The following is an 18,624-nucleotide window of genomic DNA, read 5'->3' as shown; positions in this document are numbered from 1 at the left end:
TAAAATTGTATCACTTAAACTCTATCCTCAAATCCTTTTTTTTATTTTCTCATAAAAAAAAATGTTAAACTTAATGGATGACAAAGATTTAAGAATGGCCTACACATTAATGGATGACAATCAAGAACGACCAAGCAAAGTTAAATATGTAACCATGCAAAAAGAGGAAGCATTAATGTAAAAAGAATTGAGTTATGACATAAAAGTAGACATGGCAAAATGGGCAGGTCGGGTCCAGTCGGGTCAAACAGATTGCAGGTAAAAAACATGTCATTTTAAGTGGGTTAAAAAGGGGTTCGTGTCAATCGGGTTGCGGGTTGAGTCGGGTAGACCCGTATTTTTCACATGAATTTTTTTTTTAATAAAGAAAACAATATGTATTTGCCATTTAGAAAGTCATGCAACAAATTACTTGATGTAAAATGCATTACTTTGAATTCACCACTTATATCAAGAATGAATTCAGTTAAACTTATTAAAACTTATTCAATAATTTTAAAATTATACAAATCCTAACTGTTAGGTTCTAAGTAATTAGGAACTAATGTATTAGAACTCTATTTTGTAATGTTGGCAAACCATGATCAAAACAGATGTTAGTCTTGTTTAGACTTGCTCAAAGTATAGGTCTTTTATGTAAAGTTGGAATCGAGTTAACTACAGAATTGAGTGTGCAATTCTGATTGACTCGATCGATCAAAAGTCGGGCAGAATGTTTTTTCTGCAGAATTTCCAATTCAGCCCTAAGCTCATATGACGTGTAGGGTTTTATGTTTTGCCCTAAGTATAAAAGGGAAACCCTAGTCATGTTTTTGACGTTGCTCTGCTTGCTGTGTATGTAAATCTTCTGTGAGATCTGAGAGGCAGTTGCCTTCACACATGCTTAGGATTATCAAGAAGGTGATTTCATTGAGAGCTTGATAATCGTTTCAGTTGCTGCAATAAGAGCTTAAAGATACACAAGCGGGAGTGCTTGTACTTGCTGGGAATCCAAGAAAGAAGGAGTTCGTGGTCTCGGAACTTGCACGTGGTCGTGTCAGTAAGTTTTCTACATAGGTAGCAATAGGATGTTAGTGGTCTAAGTCGCTATTGTATAAACTTCAATTCTTTCATAGTAGATTCTGTTTTACCTTGAGGATAGCTAGGTTAAATCCTCCCCAGGCTTTTACCGGTTTGGTTTCCTGGGTCATCATATCTTTGTGTTCTTTATTTTCCGCACTTTACATTGATATGATAATATGATTGTGTTAACCTAGATATGGAATTTGGACTAAGTAATAACTTGACTAAATAACTAGGTTAATCTGGTTGTGTTTTTAAGGGGTCTAAAAACAAACACTAACATTGCTATCTAAAACAAAATTACACAAAAATAAGTAAAACAAATACACAAGTTTTATTTCTACACAATATCAACATCCCAAAATATAAACAAAATTACAAATGACCTATTGGATAACTCATTTGACAAAGAATAAAAACGTATAAGAAATGTACAATCTAGAAAATTAATTTTATAATCTATTATCAATTGTGGTTAGCACTCTATTTCAATTTGAGATGTACATTAAGTTTGATTGTTTACTTATTTATACATTGTCTCTTTTATAAATATCATATCCTTGTTAAGCAACACACACTCTATTAAATATCATAATATATCTTGAAAAGATGTTTATTTTGTACATAAATTGTTAAAAAATAGGTCTAAGCATTCATAATTTATACTAATTTAATACTTTGGCTTCACTATTTTTACACTTGTGAATGTTTCTCACACATGTTTACAATTTAAATCTATGTTTTTAACTCTACTGTAACCAGATTGTCTTAGTATGTACTTCACTATTTGATATCTAAAAATCTTTACTCATTGCAGAATACTCAACCATTCATCTTTCAATCAATTTGCATGCTGATAGGCCAAGAATGTATTGACCCCTTGTGATAAATTAATTGATTAATTAGCCAAGTTTATTAATTAATCAAATTAACATGCAATGTACGTGGCAGCACAAACAAATCACCAATTAACTAAAGTATGCAGTGGAAAATAAATTGACACAATGATTTGTTTATGAATGGGAAAAACCTACATGCAAAAACCCCACCGAATGATTTTAAGGTCACCACTCCCAAGAATCCACTATTATCACAACAAGTGGTTATAAGTAAAGGAATCCCAGTATTTTATACCAACCTACAGTTGAACCCTTATCCTAGTACCCAATTGGACTTATTTTATAGTGACAATCTCTCCTTTCAATGCACGGCTCCTAGTGCGTGACTAACCAATTGCGCAAATCCCAGTACGCAACTTGATCACCAACTTGAGAAAGATGTTGGTTGCAAAATTCTTCAGTTCCACACAATGAAGTTCAACAAGCTCCTTGGTCACAAAACCCTACGATGTACAAACACAGTAGCTTCTTCAAGAGAAAGATAAACTAGGGCAAACTAGGTTTCCGGTCACACTTTTCTTCACACTGGTGGAATTGTGCTCTTGTGCAACTTCTGTAACCTTTTACAGCCCTTAAAATAATCCTAATATATGTTTAGGGTTGTGAGAAAAGAAAGCCCAAACATATACTCACAGATTGGATTGAAATCAGCTCTGAAAAACTGAATTTCATAAACCTCAATAGATAGCCATCTATCGAGCTAGCTATCGAGCCACGGGCTTCAGCAGCTTTTAAACCTCAATAGATGCTAGCTGTCGAGTTAGCTATCGAGTTTTAAAATCCTGCCCTTTCTCACTTAATTCTTGGACAGACTTGCATGGCTTTAACACTTGAACTTGAAACCTTATTTCTTGAAGTATTAAACACATCCTAGATCTACTCAATTACAAGTAAAGTGCATTTTGTCAAAGGATTAGCCAATTACATAAAATGTTGACATATGTTCCTAACATTGAATCGCATATGTCCTAACACATGCAGTTATGTAAATATCTCAATTGTTTCCTTAAAGCTCACAACAAACAACTAAACCAATATTGTATTTATTTTATTTTTTTTTACCAAAAAAAAAGTTTTAAAAAATAGTTCGGGTCAGGTTGACTCACAAAAAACACGGGTCGAGTCACGGGTTAACCTGTTTTTGCTTCGAGTCAAAAAAATTAGGTTTAGGTCGGGTATTTTTTGGGTCAAGTTGGGTCAGAAAATTCTAACCCGTTTTGCCATGTCTACATAAAAGTGCAAGCTTTATTATAAAAATGGAAACTTTCACTTCATATTAAAATACATCTTAATGCAAAAAGATTCAAGCTTTTATGCTAAGGGTACAATCATGCAATCAAAGATAGGAATTTCAATGCAAAGATTAAATCTTTTCATGCAAAAATATCCACATGCAAAAATGCAAACTTTGTCGTCAAGATACAACCTTTAACATGAATACATGAATTTAGGTGATAAATTAAGAAACAAGATTTATTTAAAAAAGATGCAATCTTTCATGTAAATAAGGGAGGAATGATGTAAAAGGTGAAATATTAACAAGAAAAATGCAAACTTTCATGTAAATGAGCAAGCTTTACATGCAAGGGTACAATATTTATTATCCCATAACCAAATATAGAAGATTTCACGTCAAAATGATATTCTTAATGAAAAATGCTTAAATTTTATAGTAAATTAAGGTCAAGACTTTTTGATATAAAAATGAAACCTTAATGTTGAAAGATGTTGTGGGAGGGGTGAGACATGAGTACGAAATAGAGCCCATGGGCCCAATCTGAGAAGGAAGAAAGGCTACTTGCACATCCATGGTCCAACACATGGGTGAGAGTCCAAGGAGGAAAGATGAAGAGGCTGACCTCCCGAGAAGTCCGAAGAGCAAGCGTTCCTCGGGAATTATCGAGCAAGCCACTTGCACCAAAAGACAAGACACCAATGAAGGTGAAAGAGATGTGTAAGCAAAGAAGAAGAGAAATATCCAGATAAAGTAGACATCACCTCCACATTTAATGCACTTTACCAACTCAGATGACCACATTAATGAAGGAATGACCCCTAAATAGTAGCCTCATAGCTTGCAGCACATTCTACCACCTTCAGCATAGCCCTGATGGGACAAGCATCCAAAGGAAGGCCCCTAGCTGTACAAGTGGAGGGTTAGGATGCAATCCAATGGACTATATAAGGAAAGGAAACCCCTCCAAATTGGGGGACGAGAAATTGAAAGGAGACAAACAAACAGTATAGCATAATCCTATATTTGAGACTTAAACTTAATACGCACATTTGCTCCTTGGCCAAATTCGAGGAAGTATTAATTCCAAATTTCGTTTCTCTTGAGTGATTCGTTTTGCGATTTCATTATTCAATTTCAAATCATAATCTCTATTTCCTTTACAGTTTTCATACAAATATTGATTGAGTTCTTATTTTTTTATTGTGAGTACAGGCACAACAAGATTGCAAGGCTCAATCCAAGGGATTGCTAGTATTGGTTGTGTGGGAAATGTGCTTTTAGACACTCTATAAGCCTTGATTTATTTCCTTGATTTATTTCCTAATATAATTCGCACATTCAATAACTAGGAATTTAATTTTCATTTTTGCTCTGTCAAGTGTGTTTGTGTATTCAAATTTAGTTTTCATTCTTGCTGTGTCTAGTGTGTGTGACAGTGCAGGTGTATTCGCCCTTGAAAGCTTCCATGTCTATGTTGAAAGGGAAGGCTCGAATCCTTCGATTATGTTTAATATTATTGTTTAACTTTGAGCAGACCACATGGTAAAAATTTAATTATTTTTAGGATTCAATATTTATATGAGTAATCAGTTCAACCAATTTAAGATGTACTACAACATCATTGACATTGATTGTTGTGCTTATATGGTCCTTTTTCATCTCAACACAATATTTTTCTTGTGTTCAAGTCAATCTCTCATTCAGAGTTGACCATGGAATATGGATCCAGGTCCGTGATGTGTATCCAGTGCCCCTTTATTTGTTTATAATTATTTGATGATGGTTAGGTTTTCATCTATTTTACTATTTCCTCTTCATTGAGACGATGAAGAATACAATTTTATTCCCCTCTTCATTGAGTGAGACAACGTGGCGTTAATAGTTTTCATTTGTTTTTGCTAGTCTTAGTTCAACCTTTAATGTTAACTAATTTGCCTTTTGATTGATTGATACAAGAGGGGTTTATCTTAGTTTTGATTGATTCGCTTCTTCTGAAGTTCATATGATTCGAATTGATTGATTAAGGAGATATCATCCTAGAAAATTGTCTTTTAAAGAAAAAAAATGGACCCTCTTCATTTCGTTTAAAACAAATCTATGGCTAATGTTAGGCTCAAATTATTTTAGTGTTGGCAAATTGCTTTCAAAACATTTTTCTTCTGCCCTTCATTGTTTACATTCTCTTAGTTTACTTGTTTTATTTCTATCTGTTATAGTTGTTGTTTTGTTTATTTTCAAATTGAAATCTAATATAATATTCCAAAGTGATAATTTTGGTTTGTGGTCTTTAAGCATGTGCATAACATATGAATTTGTTGTGATTAAACGCAAGGTTGTTCTTGTTGCAGTTGTCCTCTATTTGGAAAAACAAAAAAAGGGTAAAAGAGCAAAAACCATGTCCAAATTCAACAGCCAGTCCACGTTTTGGTATGTATGAAGTTAGAATAATGTGTCATTAAGATTGGCTTCTAAAGTTACTATTGCTGCCCTTATACAGGTTTAGAATTCAAAACTTATTGGAATCAATCTCTAGAAATAAGATGGTATACTATTGTTAAGAAGAACAAATATCATATGATAACTATAGCTGAACACAAATTTTGCCACCTGCTAAAGAATATTTCAGTTCAATAAAATGACTATCTGCTTGAATAGAATTGAAAGTTGAAACTGTTAGGATATGTGCCCTTTAAATCCTATTGTATGATACTATGTATGACATTATGTTGTGATTAATAAAGTTGTTTCATTATTATCTAAAATAATGGTAACATGAATATTTGGATATGTTGTTTAGATAGCACCCCAAGACTCAAATCAATGACAGTAAATAAGCGAAAATTAAATAACAAGCACACACAAAGAACAGAAGAATTTACGTGGTTCAGCAAACTGCCTACCTCCACGGCAACGACGGAGAAATTTCACTATAAAATAGGGAGATACAATAGTGCACAAGAATACTCTCAAGAAACCCAAATCCTAATACACCCTAACTCTCTCTCACCCATAAGACAAGAAAACACTATTCTTCTTCTTATGCGACTGCTGCTAGGTTTTTAGGAATTACTCTAATTCTCTCCTGCCATACAACCCAAACCTAATAAATATATATATATATATATATGTCGTAGGTCGGCTATAATAGGATGTATATTCCTAGTTGTATTTGGTTTAGAAGACCGAATTGGGCTTGGGTAATTCAAGCCACACGGGGCCCAACATCAACAAATCTCCACCTTGGCTTGAATTGATCAAGCTACACTAGCAAACTCCTCCATCGCCTCCACCTTAGCCCTTAAGGGCTCACAAGCTGCAAACACCAATCAAATCCAAGTAGTGCTTGAACTTGTCTGTTGGAACTGGCTTTGTTAACATATCAGAGGCATTCTCACTAGTGAGAATCTTCAACAAAGAAATATCACCAGACGAAACCCATTCTCTGATCTTGTGATACCGCACAGCAATATGCTTTGTTCTTGCATGATATACTTGATTCTTCGCCAAATGAATTGCACTCTGACTATCACAATGTAGCACCATGCTATCCTGCTTGAAACCAAGCTCATTAACCAGTCCACTAAGCCAAGCAGCTTCTTTTCCTGCCTCTGTCATCGCCATATATTTTGCTTCTGTAGTGGATAAAGCAACTACATCTTGCAATGTAGACTTCCAGCAAATTGGGCCACCAGCAAACCTAAACACATAGCCTGTCATGGACTTTCTAGAATCAAGGTCTCCTACATAGTCGGAATCCACATAACCCACAGCTTCTATACTAGCTCTCTAATCAAATAGGATACCGAAATCATGAGTGCCTGTAAGATATCTAAAGATCCACTTTACTGCATTCCAATGCTCTTTGCCTGGATCTGCCATATACCTACTAACCACACTGACTACTTGAGAAATATTAGGCCTAGTGCACACCATCAAATACATGAGACACCCAATTGCATTCACATATGACACTTTAGACATATACTCTGACACCTCATCTAAACTTGGACACAACTGTGAGGACAATTTAAAATGGGCAGAAAGAGGTGTACTAACAGGTTTTGCATCAAACATACTAAACCTCTCTAACACCTTCTTAAGATATCCCTTCTAAGATAACCTTAATTTACAACCCCTTCTATCTCGGTGAATTTCTATCCCAAGGATCTTCTTGGCAGCTCCAAGATCCTTCATGTCAAATTCACTACTCAACAAAGACTTCAACTTCACAATTTCTTGCTTACTCTTTGCAGCTACTGACATATCATCAACATATAGAGCAAGAAATATATAAGAGCCATCAGCAAGAACTCTAAAATAAACACAACAGTCATACTCACAGCGCATGTACCCATGTGTGACCATGAATGAATCAAACCATTTGTACCATTGCCTGGGAGACTGCTTTAAGCCATATAATGATCTCTTCAACAAACAAACATAATCTTCCTTGCCAGGTTCTTTGAAGCCTTCGGGCTGTTGCATGTAAATCTCTTCTTCTAAATCTCCATGGAGGAATGTGGTCTTCACATCTAGCTACTCTAACTCCATGTCATGCATTGTCACAAATCCTAGGATTACTCGAATTAAGGTGTGCTTCACAACTAGTGAAAAAATCTCATTATAATCAATTCCTTCTCTCTGTGAGTAACCCTTAGCCACTAACCGTGCCTTGAATTTTTCACCTTCCTTTTCTGACAATGCTTCTTTCTTGCGGAATATCCACTTGCAACCAATAGCCTTCTTTCCCTTGGGCAATTTCACTAATTCCCAAGTCCTATTCTTCTGTAGTGACTCCATCTCTTCTAACATTGCTACAAGCCATTTGTCATTGTCTTTCCTATTTGTAGCCTCCTTGAAAGTGAATGGATCTCCACCGCTAGTTATGAGAGCAAAACTAACCATGTCTTCAACACCATATCTCTGTGGTGCTTTGTGAACCCGCTTCTCTCTACCTTTAGCAATTGAATAAGGCTCTTCTTGTTGCTACTGTGGATCAATCTCAACATCGCCCTTATCACTAGGTGAACTATTCTCGTTAAACTCCACCTCAACAGTTAATTTCTCCTGTGACTATCATCACGTCTCTGCTTCATTCTATTTCAACATAAAGGCTTCATCAAATATGACATCTCTACTAGTCACTGTTTTCTTTGAGATTGGATTCCAAAGCCTGTAGCCTTTAAAACCTTTTTCAAAACCAAGAAATACACATTTTCTTGACTTCGAATCCAATTTAGAATGCTCTCCACTCTGCACATGCACATAAGCTGGACAACCAAAGATTTTTAGACTCGAATAATCAACTGGTTACCTGACCAAACCTCTTCTGGAATCTTGAAATCAATGGCTGATGATGGAGATCTATTAATAATGAAGCTTGTTGTATTAACTGTCTCTGCCCAGAACACCTTAGGCATCCCTGCATTCAATCTCATGCATCTGGCTCTTTCTGCTAAGGTTCTATTCATTCTCTCTGCAACCCCATTCTGCTGTGGAGTTCCTTTAACTGTGAAGTGACGAGTAATGCCATCCAATTCACAAAATCTTATCAATTCTTTATCTTTATACTCTAGTCCATTATCTGTTCTAAGGTATTTTATTTTCCTGCCAATCTGATTCTCAACCTATGCTTTCCACTTTTTAAATATGCCAAACACATCAGACTTATACTTCATAAAATAAATTCATACCTTTCGAGAGCAGTCATCAATGAAACTAATGAAATACTGAGCACCACTATGAGAAGAAACTGATACTGGACCCCAAACATCTAAATGAATGTAGTCAAGAACACCCTTACTTGTATAAGAGCCTGTCTTGAAACTGACTCTATGTTGCTTCTCATACACACAATATTTGCAGAAGTCTAGCTTGCATGTCTTCACCCCCTTCAACAAATTTCTTTTGTGCAACTTTAACATACCACGTTCACCAATATGGCCAAGTCACATATGCCATAATTTTGTGTCGTCAGTGTTGGACTCCATCGGAGTGGTGACTGCAACTCTTCCTACAATTGTGTTCCCAATCAATCTGTAAAGCGTGCTTACTTTTTATCCCTTCATCACCATCAAAGAACCTTTGGTAATCTTCATGATTCCACCCTTTGATGAGTATAAATAGCCCAAATCATCCAATACTCCTAAAGAAATTAAATTCTTTCTAAGATCTGGAACATGCTTGACATTACTAAGAACTCTCACAACTCCATCAAACATCTTGATCTTCACAGTACCAATCCCAATAACAAAGCATGTAGCATCATTACCCATTTGGACCATACCACCGTTGTAAGGCTTATACATGTCAAACCAATCTTTCTTTGGAGTCATATGATATGAGCATGCTGAATCTAAAACCCAAGATTCCAATAGAACATTGTTACTTGATGAAACTGAAAGTAAATCTACACCAACTTCACTGTCATCTGATGTTTCTTCAGCAACACTAGCTGATTCTAGGGACTTCTTTCCATTCTTCTTCTCCTATAAATGCTCTTTCAACTCTTTACACTGATTCTTGTAGTGCCCTTTCTTGTGACAATAAAATTACTCTACATCTTTCTTTGCACGTGATTTAGACTGTGATCTATTCCTATTGGAGTTCCATCCTCTTGACTTGCTTTTGCCCCTATTGCTTGAGTCAGACTTTACAATATGTCCATCAACCTAAGAACCATTGCCATCTTGCTTCATCTTTATGTATGACAAGAGAGCACTAGTCACCTCCTCGAGTACTATAATCTATTTCCCGTACATCAACGTAGTCACTAGATGATCAAAAGAAGTAGAAAGCAACGCTAATAAGAGTAACGCTTTGTCTTCATCCTCATAATTCACCCTAAAACTTAACAGTTGGGTGTTCAACATACTAAATGTGTTGAGATGCTCCAACAGATCAGAACTCTCCTTCATATGCAAACTATACAATTGCTTCTTCACGTACAACTTGTTCATCAGATTCTTTCTCATATAAAGACCTTCTAGTTTTTTCCAAACCTCCTTTGCGATCTTTGCTTCTAGGATGTTGTGAATGACCTCATCACCTAGGTTGAGACGAATAGCGCTAGCTGCTTTCTCATCCATCTCTACCCATTCTACATCCTTCATCGTTTCTGGTTTCTTCTCCTTCCCAAGCAAGGCTTTATGAACTCCTTGTTGAATTAGGAGATCCTTCATTCACCTTTGCCAAAGTGAAAAATTTCCCTTACCACAAAACTTTTCTACATCATACTTTGTGCTTGACATCTTTACTATATACAAAGGATTGAATCCTAACCTGGCTCTGATACCACTTGTTGTTCAGATAGCACCCCAAGACTCAAATCAATGACAATAAATAAGTGGAAATTAAATAACAAGAACACACAAAAATTTACGTGGTTCAGCAAACTGCCTACCTCCACAGCGACGACGGAGAAATTTCACTATAAAATAGGGAGATACAATAGTGCACAAGAACACTCTCAAGAAACCCAAATCCCAATACACCCTAACTCTCTCTCACCCACAAGACAAGAAAACACTATTCTTTTTCTTATGCGGTTGCTGCTAGGTTTTAGGAATTACTCTAATTCTCTCTTGTCGTACAACCCAAACCTAATATATATATGTCATAGGTCGGCTGTACTAGGATGTATATTCCTAGTTGTATTCGATTTAGAAGACCGAATTGGGCTTGGGTAATTCAAGCCACACGAGGCCCAACATCAACAAGATATTATCATATAGTCCATGAGATGCATAGTATGTGATTTATGTGATTTAATCACAGAAGATATAAGTCACAAGTTCTTTGTAAACTCAAAATGTTAATTTGTAGTCAATGATGAAATTGGACATTTCATCTGCAAAGACTATAACATATTAACTAAGATGATTTATCTTGATCATAGAAGTGGAGACTTCTAGTTGATATGTTTTAAAAGTTAAAACATATTGAATTAGACCGCCGTGAGATTTATTATTCTCCTAACGACTGTCAAATGAATAATAAATCTCACAACTTCTATTTATATGAACTCTTAATCCTGAGAGAATAATGGATCTGATCATAAAGTGTAGGTTGCTTTATTATATCAAGAGTAAAATCTAAAGTTACAATCAAAACCTCAGTATATTGGGCAGCCACATTTAGTGTTGATGGAATATATATTCTTAAGATGGAATTCATAATCTCTTAACGGAGATATAAAATATTCTCTTAAGATAAGTTTAATGGGTTTGATTATTCAAAGTATTAGGCCTAACCACTTTAGTAAGGAGTTACTAAAGTATATATTTATGAAATTGGATTTCATAAATATATGATGAATAACTTGAAGAATTAAACCGGGTACTCAAGGATTAAGATGTAATAATCTTCAAAACGGCAGTCAACTTTCATAACTTTGTATTACTACGAATATTTTATGAAAGGGTTGAATGTATAATAAAGTCTTGAGATATAATTTATTAATAAAGCCTAGAATGCAATTATATTTATATAGTGGTATTAAATATAATTAATGGTAATTTTGGGCTTGTCAAGAGTTGACAGAAAAGCTCAAAACTCATTGGAGCTAGTGTCTTATTTGTTCTCTTTTGATCTCACTCCAAGCCACATACTAAAACCCAATTAGAATGGCTCAAAAGGTTAGCCCAATTAAATAATCAGTTATAAGGAAAGAAACATACAAAATTTGTAAAGAAAATGAAATAATTTGTATGTGAGTGTAGGCAGAGGCGGAGCCAGGGGGGGTCGAGGGGGGGCCACTGCCCCCCCTAGCCCACCCAAAAAAAAAATTTTTTTTTTTTTTTGATACTATCATTTTTATTTTCAGTTTTGAAGGTGAGAACAGTTGTTGGTTTTTTTTTTTTTTTTTTTTTTTAATTGACTCGTTTTGGTTGCTGATGAAGTTGTGAAAAATGAAATATATGTATATATATTTTATACTTGTTTTCCTAATCATTAATGGAACAAAATCACCTTAGCTACTTAACATATTTGTTGTTTCTATTTTTTTTCTTTTTAAATACATAAGATATATGTGCATAAAATGCATATATCTTATACAAGTTTTGCCCCCCCTCAACTCAAATTCTAGCTCCGCCACTGAGTGTAGGACACTCTCTTGTTCTCCCTTGAACACACACATATAAACTGATTAAGAGACTACACTTCTTGGGTATAAGTGGAATTGGAGTGAAGATTAAAATTGTTGCCAAGTACTTCTAATCTTTGGTTTTTGAATTTCACCGCACTAAGATATACTCTCTTGTTTTTATATTCTAAAATTTGCATAGTACATGTTACCAGTTGCGAATGAAGTAGATCCGTTAACTTTTCGTTGCGTATGTCTTGTATGCGATACAAACATGTATTTTTTCAATAGAAACTTTAGATGGATTCAGTCCAGGGCATCTGCTAAGTAATGGTTAGAGATGGTTATAGTTGACCAAACTGTAGAGGTAGAATAATTCTTATAGTTTATTATTCTGTAACTTTCTTGTGATTTGCGCAATCAATCCTTTACTGCATTCAGTATTATATTCTTCTTGTCTCCGCTACTTGGAATTAGGAGTGGGTCCATGTCATGCTAATGTTTTCTGGTTTGCTTTGTCTATTTGTTCAGGTTTGCTTTGTCTATTTGTTCACAAACGCGCGTGCGTGTTTTGCCTCTCATAAGCTTGATTTTATATGAACAATAATGAGCAGTCCTACTCTTAAGCATATTCTTTATGGCTTGGTTAACAGGTTAAGTGAATCTTTCGCCTTGCTGGAGTGGCTTTTCCTTTTCTAGCTTTCTTTCTCTTAACTTTGTGTTCATAATCAAGTGCAATTTGTATTAAGCAAAAAGTAAAACGTAAATGTCCCACAAGTGGTCAAATACTAGAGTAGCTCTAGATCTCTCAAGCAGAAAAAATTCCTTCAGCGTGGAAAGAATCCACAAAGTTACTCATTAACTCTTTTCTTTCCAAAGATATTTTGCAAATGGGGTCTCTTCCAAGTCTTAACGACTTCAAGATGGTGACACGCTAGTGCACGCCGCAGTGTGAATGCTACCAATTTCAATACCAAACGCAACTAGAGGTAAATCAGATACAAGTTAGTGCTTGTATAATTGTAACTTTTGAGCCACTCTAGAAAGAGAATCCAAAAAAGACACTCAATAGTTAACTATGAAGTTAGAATAATGCGCCAGTGTTTTGATTAGTACTTAGCTATAGGGATGGCAATTCGTATTTGCGTGTCGTGTTAACTCATGAGTATTCGACTATATAGGTTAACACTAACCCAACATGTTTATTAAATAGATCAAAATTCTTCAACCCTAATACAATCCATTTATTAAACGGGTCAGTCGTGTTGACCTGTTTATCAAATTTTATCAAAATGAAAAAAATAAATAAATAAATAAATAAATATTTTTAATATAAAATTCAGAATTAACGAGTAAGTACATCACAAATAATCAATCACAATATGCAGGGATGGACCCACTAAGTGGCTAGGGGGGGCCATTGCCCCCCCCCCCCCCCCCAATTTTTTTGAAAAAATTAAATAGTATATAGGATGAACAAAAAATCCTCAATTCATGAATATCATAATTTGATAATTCATAACCAAAAAAATCTCGTAGAAAAAAATTTTTGTTACAGGGGTTACAACAATTTATATGACTTTTTTAATTGATTTATAAACTACGGGAAAGTGAATTACAATATTTATATTTTTTTCAAAAGATAAAATGCCAAAATTCTTTTAGAAGCCAATATTGATGACGTAGCATTGCTAACTCTTAATATTGATATCCCAATTTTTTAAAATCCTCAAACAAAGTTTTGAAAAACTTCATTAGTATGATTTTCAGTTGCATCCAAAAGTATGGGATTATCATATTGGTGAGTTGGTCAACATGATAAAATCAACATATTAATTCCAATTACTCAAAATCTGGAGATCTGAAATCCTCTTCTTCTTTTCTTCTTCTTCTTTGAAAAAGGTTAGAATATCATGTTGTAACTTTCAACTTTTTTTGTTCATATTATATCCTTCTTGACTTAAATATTTAGGTAATAAAGTGCAATTTTTTGTCTACCATGATTTTTTTTTAACTAACCATGTCACATGAAATTTTTTTGGTTCATGCTTTGGCCCCTCCTAGGTTCAAATCTTGGTTCCGTCCCTGACAATATGTCAAAGAAAACAAACCACAACAACTAATAAGTTTATATACATAGAGTTTGAAGGGTATATTGGTAAAATGTCATTTAATTAAACGGGTTAGACGGGTCAAACGGGTTCTATGCATACAACTCTAACCCAACCCGTTTATTAAACGAGTCAGCCATCTCAAACCGAATATGACACAAACCCGTTAAGCCTTAACCCATAACCTACTAATTTTGTGTCGTGCCATGTCGTGTCAAGTTCGTGGGTCGTGTCCAATTTTGCCACCCCTACTTAGCTATGAACTTGAAATATGAGCTTTGATGGAATTGGTTCTTGTTGATTCAAATGGGATTCATCTAGGGCTTAGTTGGGTGTTTTTGAGGAATTTCTATTAGCAAAATTGGATAAAGGTTTTGCATTTATGAAACTGCCCAGAACAGAGTCTAAACTAAGAAATCAAAGATCTAGTATGAGAACTAGGTTTTTATAAATTGTATTCCTTCCTTTGATACTTGTTATTTACAAAGAACTAGGTTTCATCTTTTAAGAAAAGCAGAAGTACATGATTTAGATTGAGGTCTTTATTAGTTTTCAATAATTGGCTGAAAGACCTTCCTTTTTGATGTACAAATTGTTCATTCCATGGATGATTGAGCTATGTTACCTGCCTTTGTTAGCATTGCTGTCTTCTAATATCTGAACCTTTTCATATCGCATCTTTTTTCTTTCAATTTTTCTTGCTTTTCTCTCACTTTGAAATCACTTTTTCTTTCAATTACTATGATGTTATCCCAGTTTTTCATGACTAGTAAAATGAATTGTGACTCTTAAGTGGTTCTTGCTAATATATATTTTTTGATAGGTAGTTCTTGCTAATATTAATTGTGGAACCCTTCCTTTATATCTTGAATCTGTTAAAATCATTGGGGGTATTTCTTTCATGACATTGCTTTCTAATCATCATTGATATTGTTGTACATAGACATGACTTTAGAACTAATAATAAGTCTCAAATCATCTTTGGTGTGAACCACTTCTAATAATAAGTCTCAAATCATCTTTGTTGTATTGAAAATCTCCTTGTGTAAAGCAGCAGCCATTTCAAGTCATTGGCGGCTAGAGCAGTGGCCAGTAAGATTGAGGTGTAGTGTTAGCCTTCCGTTAATAAACTGTTTAGATGTATGATTAATGAAAGGAAAAGGAATTCATTTTAGTCTTATCCATGTTGGATGATGGCAACTAGAGAGAGAGAGAGAGCTGATGATGACTTTGTGATTTGTATGGTATTGTATATTTGTATATCTCCCTCTCTGTTTCTCTTTTCATATTTTAGCCTTGTAATTTCAGTTATTCTTCTTCTTCTTCTTATTATTATTATTATAGTCTTCTTGGTTTGTCTGCAATGATTGCAATCAAAACTAGATATATGAACTTTGTTGTGCCTTTTTTGTTCTTTTTGAAATTGTGTGTATCTTGAATTTGATATTGTGGAAAGGTGTGTAGATATATTTGCTAAGAAATTAACAAACTTTTGGTATCATTCTCTATTTTTTAGAAACTTGATGGCACCAATAATGGTTGAAATGTTCAATTGCACTAGCTGATGACTTCTTGCTTTGGAGATGATGATAAAGAATATAATGTATCAAAACTTTTAACTCTTGGACAGATTTGGTCTTTGTACAAGGTGTGGTTGTTGAAATCTTTTCTCTTAAACAATAATTGTCATATCGGTTGTTTGTATGCAACCCCTAATCTGTTAAGTAATCTCAATATTGAAATTGATACTCATCATAGGTGTTAATTTGTTAACATAATTTAAGGCCTAAGATGATAAATTTAAGCAGGACCTTTTATATTTAAATATCAATTAAATAAATTTATTTAATACCAACCAAATCAAGGTTAATTTGATGAATTAATTAATACTAACAAAAGAAGTTAATTTCATATAAAGAATCAAATATATCATATAGTTCAAGCATAAAATTTAACAAAAAGAAACCAAAATTATTATTCTTTTTGGAAGGAGGTATACTTATTGATACAAATCTATGGGTAGAACTCATCTTTGAAAAACCAACATGTAAGGGAGGGTACCTAAGAGCTTATATACACATGATTAAGTTTGCACTTATCTTGAACAGGCGATGCATTGTTATTGTTAGCCCAAACTATTCATAGTTTTCCATTGGATTGAGTTTCTATATCTAGTATTTTGGAAACCTTTTTGGAGATAAGAAAAAATAGTGCACAACCCTTTTTGGTTTTTTTAAATCACTTATTATCACACAATTTTATAAAATGCCAAATGTACTATCAATTTTTTTTTTTTTTTTTTTTTTTTTACATAAAGCATACGTATAGATGTGTTAATAAATGTGATTGGTGAATTTAAATTACTTAATTTTTTTTTTTTTTTTTTTTGTAATTGGTAACATGATACATTATTTTGTAAGTTTTATATAATAAAATTTGTAATATCTCTAACATCGCTCTACAATTTTGGGCCTTACGTTAACGGGACAGACCTTAATATCTTATTAAGGGTCTATTTGGAATCTGCTTATTTTGTTAAAACTGAAAATTTCTTGCTAAAAGTACTGTAAATAAAAATAAAAGTTAGTTAAAATAGTACAGTGAGACCCATAAATAGTACCAAAAAGTGCAATGAGACCCATGAATAATACCAAAAATAAACTAAATAGTAAAATAAGTTGATAAAATTATTCATGACAAACGGACACTTGAGAGAAAATATTTCTTTTATGGGGCTTAGGCCTAGGCGCCCCTGGGCCGCCACTGTATTCTAGTTCGTAATTAGAGCAGCGTATAAGAGTTGATTCCAAGTATCAGGTACTCCGGCTAGGCACCAATGGCTGCAATCAATGCTCCTGTGTCCATGTCCATAAAATGATGGATGTCCATCTTTTCTTAGTTGTGATAGGGTTGTAACATTGAGCAGGTGGACCGGCTTCGACATGGTGCTTAGCACTTTCTCTAGCAGCTGCTGTGCTGGATGTGGACCCCCTCGATAACTATGGTGAAGCAATGGTTGAGTTTGCCCCGCACATTGATTTGCATGTGGTTGCCCCCAGAAATATCCACTGGTTCAATAAAACATACATATAAATATAAGACGAGAGGCAATTTTTTTTATCATTGTTTTGAGGATATACAATATATAACTAATTGATTAAGAGTGAGTGAGTGAATCTATATAGGATGGTTATAATGTCTTTTCTCTTTACTCCAAAACATTGAACTTTCACCACAACGAAGTGTACAGATATTTAGCTGTGGCCAAATCTAAAGCTAGAAGTAATTTTGTACCCTTTTTTTAAAAAAAGAGAAAAGACTAAAAGCTAGAATTGGAGGGAAAAAAACGAAACATGAAAGTAAGGGTCTTACTTTATATGATCAGGAGAAACACCTAGGAAGAAGACCTTGGTTTTTTTGGGGTTGACATTGGAGTCTATCCATTTAGCCCATGTATTCAACGCTATCTTGTATGCAACGAATCGATTCAAGTTTCTGTAACTCTTACCCCCTACTTGAATAAAATCCCATCTGCATCATATTCCCAAAATAATTATTCAGGAATAGAATAGAAAAGCCAGTAATAACTTCAACATAGAGTTCATGCACAAAAATTATAAACAAAATTAAGTAACAATAGGGGAGGGTTCAATATACGGTGTTTCTCTTCCCGTGTGAGTCCACCAATGCCATGAATTGAAGATCAATACGTCTATTCCTTTCCATACTTTTGCACTTTTTTTGATCGAGTCTAGTTTAATAGCACGCCCCTTGCTTGTGCGTTTAATATCAACAAGTAATGCGTTACGGTCGAACAACACTTCAACATTGTAGGCCTGAAAATTGTGGAATGTGTTATGGTGGAATTATAGAATCTAACTTCTTAAAAATTTGGAATCATATAGAATTTAGAAGTTTTCATACAGATAATAATTTCGTGAAGAGGTGAGATTAAGTTCTAAGCTATCTTAAAATGTAAAAGTTCTAAATTTAAACGTGATAAGAAATTGAAATCAGCCTTTTGAATCAAACATTTGCTTATTTTCTCTCTTTGTTTCAAGAATTATGAATAAACCATTCAGGCCCCATATTATATAAAAGTAAACTTTTTTATTAAAGCCATTGTCATTTTTTAAGAATGATTAACTAACTTTTCAGTTCACTTTTTTCCCCCCTTTTTGCCTTCATTTGTCCTTGTATCAAGCTTGTGAGGGGAACCAGAAATTTGAG

General features: G+C 34.2%; 1 protein-coding gene across 2 annotated transcripts in view; it reads right to left on the bottom strand.

Annotated features, from left to right (window-relative positions):
• The window catches only part of LOC126696108 (protein trichome birefringence-like 43), an 85,420-nt gene that overhangs the window by 63,005 nt on the left and 3,791 nt on the right, over positions 1–18,624 (bottom strand). The window contains exons 3-5 of one of the 2 annotated variants that reach the window (XM_050392894.1): positions 18,052–18,230; positions 17,767–17,925; positions 17,038–17,462 (exon numbers count right to left, since the gene is read on the bottom strand). The exons of the other annotated variant lie outside the window; for it this stretch is intronic. Coding sequence (XP_050248851.1) covers positions 17,165–17,462; positions 17,767–17,925; positions 18,052–18,230 — 636 coding nt within the window. The 3' untranslated portion in view covers positions 17,038–17,164. Of the gene's footprint in view, positions 1–17,037; positions 17,463–17,766; positions 17,926–18,051; positions 18,231–18,624 lie in introns of those variants that run through there. 2 annotated transcript variants of the gene reach the window in all.

Source organism: Quercus robur, chromosome 8, assembly GCF_932294415.1.
Source record: "Quercus robur chromosome 8, dhQueRobu3.1, whole genome shotgun sequence".
NCBI classification, from domain to species: Eukaryota; Viridiplantae; Streptophyta; class Magnoliopsida; order Fagales; family Fagaceae; genus Quercus; species Quercus robur.
Note: the sequence above shows the minus strand (reverse complement) of the source record. Positions and strands in the feature narration are given on the sequence as shown.